This window comes from Pipra filicauda, unplaced genomic scaffold (genome assembly GCF_003945595.2).
Source record: "Pipra filicauda isolate LSUMZ 115617 unplaced genomic scaffold, ASM394559v2 scaffold42_size3861933_pilon, whole genome shotgun sequence".
NCBI lineage: Eukaryota > Metazoa > Chordata > Aves > Passeriformes > Pipridae > Pipra > Pipra filicauda.
Window position 1 is genome coordinate 799257 of NW_024104565.1, and position 14422 is coordinate 813678.

A 14422-nucleotide genomic window follows, 5' to 3' on the forward strand; every position below is an offset into this window, starting at 1 on the left:
AACAAGCAAAAACTAAAACAAACAAAACCTCAAGACCAACCAACCAAACAAACAATCTCATACAAAATCAATGGCAAAATGTTGAACAGGAATGAAATACGAGACCATGCTCTTCATTTGCATCTTTATTTTTTTCTTTCCAGAAGCTGTGCATTAGATATTGTCAATCTTCTTCACATATTAGCAAGAAGTACGAGAGCTTAAGGAGCCTTCAGCCTTTGGTACTTTGTACAAGGGCTAAAATAACCCCAGTCTTCATAATTCTGTTTAATCTGTGGTTTTCAAGGTGGGAGAAGAGAGACAATGGTGGTATTTGAAGATGTTATAAACTTACAAAATGTTTGATTTAGGTGTACCAGACTTTGGAACATGAACTCCAGAAGCATGTTAATCATCAGGATACCCTACAACAGTGCCAGACTTGGCTATCTACAGTGCAGTCAGAGCTAAAGCCAACTACCTGGACACCTTTCAGCCTGGCAGATGCAGTTAAACAGGTAAACATTCAGCACTTGAAAAAGCTGAAAAATTATCCTTAATAAGGTGAGTTTAGATATGAACTTTAAATTACTAGAAATTAGATATTCTCTAGCCTTCTCAGAAGGTTGAATAGCCTCACTTTTCATTCCCAGCTCCAAAATGAATAGCTGGGTGAAAAATAACTATAGGTAAAAAAATTAAACAGGGCTTTTGGTAGCTCAGCTTAATGCTTAGAAATACATACCTGAAAAATGTTATCTAATTAGATAAACCTGCTCAGATACTGCACAGATGTGTTTAGCAGAGAGGTTGTGTCTTTTTGCTTATCCATTTGCCCATCTGTCTACCATGTTACTATATGAGACCTGGTTTCACAGTACCATCGACACAGAGTCAGTTATCAGGCTATTAAAACAACATTTTTCAGCCTAAGAGCATAGAATTGACTCTAGCTGATATTAAACATTAAGACTGCTTTTTTTGCTTCTTGATTATTTTTAGTAATAATGTGTTTTACATTGTATTTGTACCTTGTTTTTAAATTAAACTGGTATGGTGCTAAAAGTGCTGGAATTCAGAGCTGTCTCATCCAACATCTGGCTTAATAAAGACCTTGAAATACTAGAGATGGAGATCCACAAGGGTAGGGGAAGCAGGGGATGACAGTGGGACCAGCAGGGCAGCACCTTCCCATTGAAGTGCAGAACTGCAGCTCAAAGATTAGGTGAGCAGAGTGCCTCTGATATCATCCACCAGCTGGTGACCATCAGGCAAGTCTGTAGGGGTGAGGCCAATCCCAGGGGAAGGTAGCGAGTCAGGGCCGGAAGGCAAGGCCAGGAGGATCAGCCAGGCACAGATGCACCTATAGTGTAGCTCAGGTGAGTTCCACAGGTGTGTGAGAGACTGAGCTTAGCTTACCTGCATGGCTGCTGTATGCTTCTCCAGTGATCAGGTCCCAGCGGGACAGAGTCATAACTGACCCTAAGCAGAAGACCCAAACCACAAGGAGAGGGGGATAGAGGTGGCAGAGAAGGGGGATAGAGGCTGCAGAGCCCTTTGGCGCACTTCCCTGCTCTTCCCTGAGGATTAAGCACCTATTCCTGTGCATGACTGTTCTTAGTGTGAAAAATAGTTTCCCTCATTTAGGAAGAATTCCTTCAGACCTTCCAAAATGCCACATACTACAGCCTCATATCCCTACAGCTCTTTGCTGGACTTGTATCTGTTTGCTAGTATCTTTTTTATGAGGGAAGAGGGGAACTGGGCCAAATAAATTAGGGACTGCTGGACAAGTGTAAGTACAGGAGAATAATCACTTCCCGAAGCTTGTGCTCTGCATTCTTGCTAATACAGTCATTTGGGGTTGCCACAAGGGCACACTACTGTTTTGTTCAACTTTTTGCCCGCAAGGACCCACAACAGGCCCTCTGCATTAGATGATCTGTCACCTCTCCTCCCTGGGACTCTTATGTTATTGCCCTGCTTGTTAACATTCAGATAATAATTTTCTTTTAGGATGAGGGAAGTTTTCATAGGGAGAAGTCAGCTCCTATATGCAATGTTGAGAGCAAGAACCGTTAACAGTGTCATGTTGTCCCATCTTGCCAATCACAGATACTGGGAATGTTGGAAGGTTTTCAGAAGGTGTGGGAAAGTGTATTGTGAAGCTGAGCTAAATTCTTCATGATCTGTCAGACACTGGAGAATTTTACAATTATAGGAATAGGCCACGTTGATAATCCCATAAAGCCCTGCTTCCCATTCACATTGGGAAAGTCGGTCACCTTGTGTGTTTCTATCCAAAGCTTTATTTATAAAGAAATAAGTTAGCTAATACATGTGTCTCTAAGTGCTTTGGTAATTAGATGATAATCAAGCCTTTACGGGTTACTCCTTTCCATAATTATAACATAGCAGCCTTACCTAATACAATAGTGTATACCTACATTTAATTTTATGGAAATAATAAGCTAAAGCAAAAATACTGAAATGCATGACTGTAATAAAATAAGGTATTATTTCCACAGTCTCAGAGTTTATTTGAGGATTGTCTTCCCCCAGGTTAAACATTTCCGGGCTCTGCAGGAGCAGGCCAACACATATTTGGATCTTCTGTGCTCCATGTGTGATCTTTCAGATGCCACAGTGAAGAGTACAGCAGCAGATATTCAACAAACAAAACAAACGGTACAAGATAACCACAACTCACTTTTAATCCTGTTTAGAGCTTTAACAGCCCTGATCTGTTCCCTTTTAAAAAGGTCATATTGGGTAACAGTTTACAGAAATATCATCTTACTTTCTTCTTAAGTTTTTCTTTAGAAATAGTTTTCTCTTTATGCCTTTTTTTTTTAAATTATTAAATACACATGTTGCCATCCTGGTACTAATACAAAGACACACAACAAAGGTTGCTAAAGGTATTTAGGCAATGTTACAAGATGTTGGTCTAAAGCCACAGAAATAACATTCTGTGGAAAAAAACCTGATCCAAATTATCTGTTTTCATAAAACACAATTCAGTATGTTCTTTTCTGTATTTTATTAAAGCTTAGACATATTTTATTGTTATTATTTATTCAACAATAGACTGATGTTCATAATAGGGTATATGAATATATTAGGAAGATATTAATTATAATCATCATAAAAAATTTTTATGGTTCAATTCATAAATCAAAGTGCGTCTACTTCAGCATATTAATTTATAGAAGTGTACCTCAATTTTAAGTTTTAAAGTTACTTAGTACTTGGTTTTAAAATAGAGCTATAAATTACTGGAAAAGAAACATTATGAGCATTCCTGTTGTTGGAAACATGAAAAATTTAGTTTCACTTACACAGACACACAGTTGAAATTTTGAAACTACTTCTGCCAAGAGTAAAAATCTAATACATACAGTAACAGTATTCCATACCAGAGAAGCAAATTGTACAGATCCAGGTAATCCATAAAAGTATGGCAGTCTAAGTACTGAATAGCTGAAAAGCATCCCAAACATCAGAATAAGATTCCTCTTATTCTGATATATATTATTGATATGTAAAGCAGTGAAACATTTTTAAGAGATCACAGATGGTAAAGTGCTGAGATATATTAAGCTGAAACCTTAAAGGCACCCAACTGCTGTATTTGGAGTGAAAGAAACTGTGTCACTATTGGTGTAAGAGGATTGATGGGCTCAGATCCAGTAAGCATTCTTCTTGGCATTTTAGAAAACACATATAAGCAAAATAACTGGGCTAAGCAAATTAAATGGAAGTGTTTAGTTTAAGCTTTTATTTTGCAAATGTGAATGCATGTAGGGTACAGCCTGGCAGTATTCTTGGCATACAGTAGACTAAATTATACAGTTAATTTAAAGCTTTAACAGAGGACTGAGAACACTGAAATATGCAGAATCATAAATATACTTGCTTCTCTCAAGGGTAATGATAATTAATTTCATTATTTTTGTTATCCCACAGCTTTCCTTTGATAGGTACAATTTTGTGACTTTTGAAGGTTAAGATTCTTTTTATGGATAATATTTACCCCTTCAGAATCTAGTGTAGAAATTGCTTTAAGTACAGTATTGTGCTCAGAGGAAAAATTATATTCATCCTCCATTCTCCAAAAATAGACACATTAAAGTATTCCTACTCTTTTTTGTTGATTTTCTTCTAGATCGAGCAACAGATAAGGCATTCACAGTATTTGTCTCAAGGTTGGGAAGAGATAAAACAATTGAAAGCTGAGCTCTGGATATGTTTCCAGGATGTGGATCAACAACTACAGAATTTAAAAAGGAGACGGGCAGAGTTGGAGCTAAACATTGCCCAGAATATGGTACTCAAGGTTAAGGTAAGGAGACTGGGTTAAGAACAGAAGGTAAGGAAGAAGTTCATCCTTTAGCTGATATTATTTTATGATATTATATGCACATATTGCATTCAATTGCTAATATGCTCTAAGCAAGAGCAAAAAAGAGTGTTTCGTTATTGATGTTACACGATGATTCAGAGAGCAGAAAACTGTTTTTTAGTGTTTTTCTGGCTTTGATTTTTTTAGCAATAGACATTTTTCAGGCTACTGTTCTGATTTGCCTTTACTTTTAGAGTACTAAATGCTGATCACAGTGGATCTGAAAATAAAATCTGCAAATTGGGCTTGCTAAATTCTTTGATTTCTGTACTTCTAAATAGTTAGGAGTATTTCAGAATTAGTCCAGGAAGCTATTTGATGTTGCTGATCTCTGAGACTAGGTATGACAGAAACCCAGTTTAAATAATGAGACAAATGCCTTCAAATCTTCACTCATTCATTCCTGAAGAGAGAATTTTTATGACCATTCTGTACACATCACAAACATCAGTAAAGTAACAAAAAGAAAGCAGATAATTTCTTTATTAAATGATTGAATACTTGGGTTTTGCATTTTTGGTCTAGACTTTGCTTGTATTCTTTTTCTGATAAGCCAGGAATTAGGTGAAAGGTAAACGGCACTTCCTCTTCATGTCTGTTGTACTCACATGTTTGAACAAAGTCATAGCCTTTGAAGATGCCTCAGTGCAGTCTGGACTAAAAGCTGTTATACTAGCTATCATTAGAGCCCAGGGAGAAGAAAGAGTCTGCATTTCGTCACTATTTCAGTCAGGAACTTTGAATTATAATGAAAGGGTGACACCTGCTGTACTGTCAGATGTGGCACAATGTGTATTTTTCCCTATAATTTGCCCTGGTAAAGGAAGATGCCTAGTTCCATTTGAAGCAGTCATGAAGAGGAATGAGGCTGAGCTGGGCAGTAACATCAGAAATCCTGCCAGCCTTTGGTGAAAACATATCTTCCCAACAAAGTGCTGGAACTGGGAATTCTTGTTTAGTTACAGTTACTAGAATTTGGGAAAAGATTGTATTTGCCTTAGACAGCATGTAAGGGCTAAAAAAATATTTGATTAGCTTTATGTGTCAGTATATTGTATATTCTGCTTTTTGGGATCTCTCTGACTTCTTATTTGGTGAGAAATGTGTATGCAGATGAACTCCTTTAGTTATTAGTTATTAACTAAAATAACAATCATACCTCGGTAATCACTGCCTTTTTCTCAGTGACAGTGATAATGGTTGCTATTACAGAAGTAGGCTAACTGACTCATGGACTCTGCTTCTTATTTTTAGTCTGTAATGAAAAAGGAAATGGAAAAAAAATAAGCTAGAAACAGAAACGGTACTGGTAATATGAATTATTCTCAGGAGACTCAGACTATCTTGCATGTTTTAGTATATGGTGGGAGCTGTGCTAGTCTAGAAGCCTGGACAACAAGATGTGACTCAGTCGTGATTTCTGTTTATCACTGGCACTTGGAAGTTCCTCTCATTTGCTTTCACATCTATAACCAACTTGTGTTCACCTGACAAGATGGGGAGGAGGGTTAGGAGAGGAGAGAAGACACTTTTTCCAATTTACATTTGCCTGGGCAGATAATTAGTCCTTACACAATTTATTTATTTCAGAGTTTTTACTTAAATTCCACTTTGAGTATGTGCCATTATACTGGTTTTTGCTCATATCTATTTCAGGAATTCAGTCAGAAGTTACAGTCTAAGCAGTCAGCTCTTACCTCTATGACTGAGAAGATGAATAAGCTAACCCAAGGACAAGAATCACCTGAACACAAGGAAGTAGGAGAACTGAGCAACCAGTGGCTGGACCTCTGCCTTCAGGCACACAGTTTGCTCATGCAGAGGGAGGAGGATCTGCAGAGGACAAGAGATTACCATGATCGCATGAACGTAGTTGAAGTTTTCTTGGAAAAGCTCACAAAAGAGTGGGACAACCTAGCTAGGTAAAAAAGGAGTAGCATGCACAAAGCAAACATGCATATATGTTGAAAGAACTGTTTACAGAGTGTCTTTAAGTTGGAACCACTAAAAATCCTTTTTTCTATGCTTAATTAAAAGCACTCCTCTCTTATTAATTATAAGGCAATTAATTACTTCAGTTGAAATGAAGAGAGTTTGAGAAGCCAAATCTTCAGTGTTTGTCTTTATGGCAAGTAGTGATTGATCTATCTCAGGGTATAGTATTTCCTGATGTTTCAAGAATACTGACTATTTCATTTGAATGCTTTCATTTGTCTTTACTGTGTTTCATCAGTTTTTCATTGTGATATTGTGTTATATCTATCTATGTTATATCTATATCTATGAAACTATTAAATCTTAGTTACTACTGCTAAATGTTTGCAACTCCTTTGTATAGCATAAACACACCAGCTCTGTGTAAAATTGTGAGTCTAGTGCTGCTACTATCACTATCATGGAACAAAATTCACTTCAATCTCAATACTTCTTGTTGTTTGTATGTGCAATATAACCAGTATGCTCTGTAGTATTCATATAAATTTCCATGGTCAGACTGATGACCATACTGCAGATGAAAGGGAAAGGAATAAATTTGTTGAACTTTTTAATTAATATTCAAGACTATTACCTTCAAGTTATTCTGAAAACTGTAGGTCTTTATATCATACTGATTTCAGTATGTAGTGGGATTATAATTAATCCTGAAGTCTTGTAAAAGTCTGTCCTGAAATAGGATCTAATAATTCATTTCTGTCCTGTCCATTTTGATTATAGATCTGATGCTGAAAGTACAAATGTGCACCTTGAAGCTTTGCAGAAATTGGCAATGGTGCTACAAGAAAGGAGATTTGCTCTGGAAGATTTCAAAGATCAGAAACAGAAGATGATAGAACATCTGAATCTTGATGACAAAGAATTAGTAAAGGAGCAATTCAGTCATTTTGAGCAACGCTGGACTCAGCTGGAGGACCTTGTCAAAAGGAAAATTCAAGTTTCTGTTTCAACTTTAGAAGAGCTCAATTTGGTACATTCCAAATTTCATGAACTAATGGAATGGGCAGAGGAGCAGCAACCTAGTATCTCAGAGGCTCTTAAACAGAGCCCTCCACCAGATTTGGCTCAGAGTCTTCTCATGGATCATCTTACCATTTGCAGTGAGCTTGAAGCCAAACAGCTCGTTCTGAAGATGCTTGTGAAAGATGCTGACAGGGTGATGACCAATCTAGGGCTTAATGAAAGGCAAGAGCTGCAGAAAACAGTTTCTCATGCACAGCACCATGTGGCTTGTCTCAGCGATTTGGTTGGCCAGAGGAGAAAACACCTGAATAAAGCACTGTCTGAAAAGACCCAGTTTCTCATGGCAGTCTTTCAGGCTACAAACCAAATTCACCAGCATGAGAAGAAGGTAATGTTTCCAGAACACATTTGTCTGTTGCCAGAAGATGTGAATAAACAGATCAGGACTTGTAAGAATACCCAGGCTAACCTGAAGGCCTATCAAAATGAGGTCACAGGGTTGTGGGCTCAAGGAAGGAATTTAATGAAAGAAGCAACAAATCAAGAAAAGAGTGAAGTGTTAGGTAAACTGCAAGAACTACAGAATGTGTATGACACTGTTTTACAAAAGTGTAACCAGAGATTGTTAGAACTGGAGAAAAATATTGTTTCCAGGAAATATTTCAAAGAAGACTTAGATAAAGCTTGCCATTGGCTAAAACAAGCTGATATTGTCACATTCCCAGAAGTCAATGTAATGAATTCTGACACTGAGCTATACAGCCAGCTGGCAAAGTATCAACAGATTCTTGAACAGTCTCCAGAATATGAAAACCTGCTACTTGCACTGCAAAGAGATGGTCAAGAAGTCCTACCATCACTTAATGAAGTGGATCATTCCTATCTGAATGAAAAACTTAACAGTCTCCCTCAGCAATTCAATATTGTCACTGCTCTGGCAAAAGAAAAATTATATAAAGTTCAGGAAGCAATTTATGCCAGAAAAGAGTATGCCTCTTTGATTGAGTTGACAAGTAAAGCTCTGACTGAACTAGAAGATCAGTTTGTTAACATGGACAAAGCTCCAACTGCTGTTTTAGCTAAAGAAGCTGTGTCACTCCAGCAGGCCTACAGAGATCTCTTAGGTGAAGTGGTAAGCCTTGGTGCAGCAGTGGATGAACTGAACCAGAAGAAGGAGGCCTTTCGGAGCACTGGCCAGCCATGGCAACCAGATGAAATGTTAAAACTTGCCACACTATATCACAAGTTGAAAAGACAAATAGAACAGAAAATCAACCTGTTGGAAGACACAATAGAAGCATGCCAGGAACATGAGAAAATGTGTGTGCAGTTTGAGGCACAGCTCGAGGCAGTAAAAAGGGAGCGGTTTAAGGTAAACGAAGAAACGCTCCCAATAGAAGAAAAGTTGAAAATATACCATTCTCTGGTGGGCAGCTTGCAAGACTCAGGAAGTCTTCTGAAGCGAATAACTGAACATCTGGAAGCCCTTTCTCCTCAGCTTGACTCATCTGCATATGAGACAACAAATCACCAAGTGCAGGCTTGGCAAGAGAAACTGAAGTCTTTGCATGCTGCCATTGTTGACACCGTAATGGAGTGTGAGAACAGACTTGTGCAAAGCATAGACTTCAAGACAGAAATCTGCCGCTCACTCGACTGGTTGAGATGGGTGAAAGCAGAACTTAATGGAACATTAAGTTTGGACTTCAAACTGCAGTGCATCCAGGAAGAAATCCGAAAGGTTCAAATACATCAGGAAGAAGTGCAGTCAAGCCTGAGAATAATGAATGCACTGAGCAATAAAGAGAAAGAGAGATATATGAAAGCAAAGGAGCTGATACCTGCTGACCTGGAAAACACTCTTGCTGAGCTGATGGAACTAGATGGTGAAGTTCAAGAAGCTATACATGTGAGACAGGTTAGTGCATCCTAAGTGTAGTTAGTTTCTCAGTCATGAAGCTGAAAAAGATGGCTCTGTGGGTTGATGTTTGCAATCATCATGAAAAGATTTATTTTAATAATCCTGTTGTTTCTTTTTTTTTAATGACACAGGCTGCTGTGATTTTATATTTGTGACCATCTGTATAATTTTCCCTTTTATTTCAGGCTACCTTGAATAAAGTATATAGCCTCTGCCAGAGATACTATCAAGTGATGCAGATAGCAAATGACTGGCTTGAAGATGCTCAGGAATTTCTACATTTAGCAAGAAATGGTTTAGATGTTGAGAATTCTGAGGAGAACCTAAGGAACCACATCGAATTTTTCAGCACAGAAAGTCAGTTCAATAATCATTTGAAAGAGTTACAGGGCCTTGTGTCTGAGATAGAGCCCTTTATACAAACCACAGCAAGAGAAAAGCTGGTACAGAATGTAGCTACATTGGAGGAAAAGGCCAAAGGGACAAAGCAAGAAGCCCAAACCCAGCAAGAGCAGTTACAAAGGTATATTCTTTCCTTTTTTTTCTTTCATTTTAAGATCACCTTATTGGTGATGGAAGAAAGAGATCACAACATTAATTGGAGTTTTGTAAATATTTTTGCTACTTATGAGAGAAGTGGATATTAGGATTTAGAGTTCTTGGGTTCTGTTTTCTCCTCTGCCCCTAACTGACTAGTTGTGTGATCTTGAGGAAGCTATAATATAATTATATTAAACCTGAAACAGCACTGAGAAGAAGAGTAGGGAATGACTGTCCCGTATTTCACCTGACACAAGACCTATGCAGAAACAAATGAAATTGAAACAGAGATTTTGAACTAAAAGGAAGTACCTTTCCAATCAGAATAACGATTTTGCTTATTATTCCTCAATGTTCTGGATTCTGCAAACTTGGTTAGGTTTAATGTCACTGAGAAAATGTCATACAAGGATTATTAAATGCCCAGCTATGGCTTTTGGAAGGCATATCTGAAAATCAGGAGCATATGGTTCTATGTATGCTCTTTCTCAATAATCTTTCTTTTTCTTGGAAAATACTGCGTAACAGCAAAACTAAGCAGTTACATTGAAAACTAGGTGCAACAATATTCCTTATTTTCAAATGTTTTTATATTGCATGGATTTGTTCTTTCTGGAACTGTCTTTGTTTCAGATGTGCTTCTGAGTGGCAGGAGTACCAGACAGCAAGGCAGAAGGTTATTGAAGTGATGAACGAGGCTGAGAAAAAATTGTCTGAATTCTCAGTAGCTAAAGCTGCTTCTTCTCATGAAGCAGAAGAGAAATTGCTGACACATAAGGTAAGGTACTGATAATTGCATGAAATCCTTTTCTTTCAAATGAAAATAAATATATGACCCCTGGTGGTCTAGTGGTTAGGATGCAGCGCTCTCACCACAGCGGCCCAGGGTTCGATTCCCGGTCAAGGGAAAATCCCCCGGGCAGATGGAGCTCGTCAGCCCTGTAAGGCCATCCATCTAAGAGAAGGTCACTCTAAACAAACCTACATCCAGAGGACCTCACTGCCACTGTCCAAGCTTGCTCGGCCCCGGCAGATGAACCTCAGGATTAAAGGGTGGGCTCAGTTCAGCGCACACTGTGTCTCACCTAAAAAATCCACTGCGCAGGCTCGAAGGGTAAAAAGACCTTTCCCAAATCTTTGTTTGCGAAGACTGACCATACGTACACATAAGTGCCTACCTGTGGTAACACTAATTTCAATTTTTGCATCTTTTCCTGTATCACTTATCTGTGTCATAGCACACCAAGGGGTGTTTAGTGTAGTGGAAAACACACATTTAATTTGTGGGGTGACAAAGACAGATACTTTTAATCACTGTTAAACTTGTCTGTCTATGTGCCTGTGACTGTAGAGAAATGCAAAGAGTCAGGAGGTTCCTAAAAGCCTTGTATATATTAGCCCCAAAATTATGTACCCTACAAGAAACTCAGATCAATAGAAAGATCCATCTACTTTGGATCACATTGAACAGTTTTACTAGGACAGGAAGAGTTGGGGTTTGATATTAACTCTTGTTTAGTCTAAAAGCAAGAAATGTAACTTAAAAGAATTATTTTCTCTTCTTGTATTTAGGATACTAATCAGTTGCCTTAATATAGGCAGTTAGACATGCTGCCAGGTCTCCAACTGTGTCTCTGAAATCAAGAATCTCCCCTAAGGGTAATATCATGTCTGCCAGCTTCATGAGAATATCCTCATATCCTTGGAAATATAAAATGTCATTGAAGATAAACATGACATAAATGTACACTTAAACACCCAAATGGCTTCTTTCATTTTTGGAGTCTAGTAGAAGTCAGTCTTTACTATGCTAAGGACCCTGAATGCTCATTTTCATCTCCTCAAGGGTCTGTCAGGGAAGAGAATATCTGATTACAGCAGATTTCTGCTGCTTCCGGAGGCTTGCATTTTGGACAAGTAGCTGTATCTAATATATTGCATATTAAAAATAAAGTGAGACCTAGCCATCTCACTCAGCATAGAGTACTTCCTTTTTGTCTTCACTGGGTGGAAGTGGTTCATCTACCTGACTGTCGAATAGTAATGAGTTGTGTTGTAGTAAAGGAAAACAGTGCTTATTTTTGCTTTTTCAGACTCTTGTGTCCGTAGTGAATTCTTTCCATGAGAACATCACAGCCCTAGAAGAAAAGGCTTCGCAGCTGGAAAAAGTTAGCAATGATGCCAGTAAAGCATCTATAAGTAGATCCATGACAACAGTTTGGCAACGCTGGACACGGCTCCGAAATGCAGCCCAGGAACAAGAAAAAATTTTGGAAGATGCAGTGCAGGAGTGGAAGGGCTTTAATGATAAGGTAAATTCTAATCTTGGTAAATCCTCCTTTTTACATAGGTCTTCACTCATTATACTGCCTTATTAATCATCTTGTGGTAGAGAAAACTGATATCAGGAATAATAGTGATTTGTTCTCCTCAGGTCAGAAAAACGCAGCTATGCAGTGATCTAGGTTTAGAATCACTGCCTCCAAAGTTTGTACTGTTCTTCTGTATGCATACATCTATAATAAATTTAGAGATTTTTTTGGTTTCTGGTAGTTCTTCAGAATCTTCTCCTTTATGTTTTCCTTCCCCAGATGTTCTATTCTAGATTATGTCAACCTCTTTTTTTCTTTCTTCTTCTGTCTTCTTCTCTTCCTCCTCTCTTTCTTCTCTCTTTTTTCTCTTCTCTCTTTCTTTTTTTTCCTGAAGAGTATGAAGTTGTTGTTTCTCAGCATAAGCAGTGATGATATTGCCTGTCACTGTTCATCAGTCACGTCTCTTTTTTTTCCCCTTATATTCTGCCTGACTCCTTTTATCCATCATCATCCATTATTTATGCCCAGATGGCAGGTTCTTTAGGAATGGGGATAATCGTTCTGTTAAATGTATGACTTGTGACAAAGATGGATGTGCCCTGGGGTAGAGATCCAGGTCCTGTGGCAATTAATATAATAAGTGCTAAAAAATATAAGGAGACACTCATTTTCACTGGACAAAAAATGTGCCTTAGCAAGTCTGTGAAGAGTTAGGGCTAGCTAGCTGGATCTAGGACAGTAGAGCATAAATTTATATCTGCTGTAGAGACTACTGCACAAACAGTTTTACAGAATCTAAATGTACAGCACTGGGTTGAACACCTTTTGGTGTCACTTTTACTAGCTTCTTTTGTAATTTCATTATTGACAAGACTGTATCTCTTTCCATAGATTCAGAAAGCCACCACAGCACTAGATCAGCTACAAGGTCGCTTACCAGAGAGCTCAGTGGAAAAGTCATCCAAGACTGAGCTCCTGGAACTCCTGGATTACCACAGCAGTTTCCTTCTGGAGGTGGACCACCAGCTGTCATCTTTGGGCCTGCTCAAACAGCATGCTGTCAGCATGCTTCAGGATGTGGAAATAAGGCCTCCATCTCAGGAGGAACTACCAGTAATGCAAGAAATCAAAGCAATGCAAGATCGATGCCACAAGTAAGGCAATATTTTAAAAGATTCACTAGAAAAATGTTATCTTACAATTCATTAATAAGAGTTTATGTATCATTTTATATAATTAACAATTATGATGCTTAAAATAAATATTAGTGACTATATTTAAAATAAGCATCAGTTTAATTTTGAATTATTTTAATTAATTTTGAAATATATTTTTTGCCATTATTTTATTTCCATCAGCTGGAGTATATATTTTAGAATATCTGCTTCTTGCCTTGCATATTACAAACTTGTGTAAAAGCTGCATAAACTGCATTAAAGTTATAACTGACTTTACACATTTACATTGCCTTTCACCACTAATGGTGACTATTTATGTCTTTGTATCCTGTTTTGATTAGTTTATTGCTTTGTTTCCCCTGTTTGAAGCACTTAGGTACCAAAAGTAGGCATTGTATGAAATTTATAAGGAAATTTAGGGGAGTTGCAAACAAAGTATGTCTTAACATTTTACGAAGTGTATATGCAAGTGTTTATGAAAATCTAAAATGTCTCCCTTTCGTGTAGAAAACAGGAAGTTTTATACCAAGTTTCAGGACACATATTTACCTTGTAACTACACTGTGATGCCATTAACTGTATCTCTGCAGAGGGAAAAGGAAGAGAGATAGAGAATAAAAAACTGCAAATCCTCCACCATGCCTGTGCAAAGTTCATCGTGTGCATGCATAAATGATCCCTCTAGGACAGGTGTAGATGCAAGCACTTTTATAATTCCATTCACTTAGAATTGGTTTCTAAAATATAGGGTCTGTGATGATCTCCTGCTCATGTAAATAAGGCAGGGTTCAGCTATGAAACGTTAAGCAAACATAAATGTGGGAATATCAAAGTAAGATCCATGTCACATACATCAACAGTTGCAAGTAGTCCAGGAGTCACAGCAGTATCCTTTTTTAGAGGACATCCAAGTTCTTGAGAAAAGTGCAGAAATTCTGTCTTAGTGGAAGTGTGGAGATACGTCTCTGGATCAGAAATGGTGTTCAGATGTTTGATCCGTACCTTTCCCTAAGTATTCTGCCAATGCAAATTCCATCAGTAGGAGCGGAATTTATCTCACATTATTTTACATTATAGATATCAACATTAGAATTGATTAAGTATCACTCTCTAATTAATGTAGAGAAAT

The 14422-nt window shown here is 37.8% G+C and overlaps 1 protein-coding gene across 21 annotated transcripts in view; it reads left to right on the forward strand.

The window, feature by feature from the left end:
• Positions 1-14422, forward strand: part of SYNE1 (spectrin repeat containing nuclear envelope protein 1) — a 306594-nt gene that overhangs the window by 173972 nt on the left and 118200 nt on the right. For all 21 annotated transcript variants that reach the window (XM_039385717.1, XM_039385719.1, XM_039385731.1 and 18 more), the window contains 9 exons: positions 351-497; positions 2542-2667; positions 4148-4324; positions 6041-6306; positions 7100-9260; positions 9449-9786; positions 10437-10581; positions 11897-12115; positions 13007-13269. In XM_039385717.1, coding sequence (XP_039241651.1) covers positions 351-497; positions 2542-2667; positions 4148-4324; positions 6041-6306; positions 7100-9260; positions 9449-9786; positions 10437-10581; positions 11897-12115; positions 13007-13269 — 3842 coding nt within the window. The remainder of the gene's footprint in view (positions 1-350; positions 498-2541; positions 2668-4147; positions 4325-6040; positions 6307-7099; positions 9261-9448; positions 9787-10436; positions 10582-11896; positions 12116-13006; positions 13270-14422) is intronic.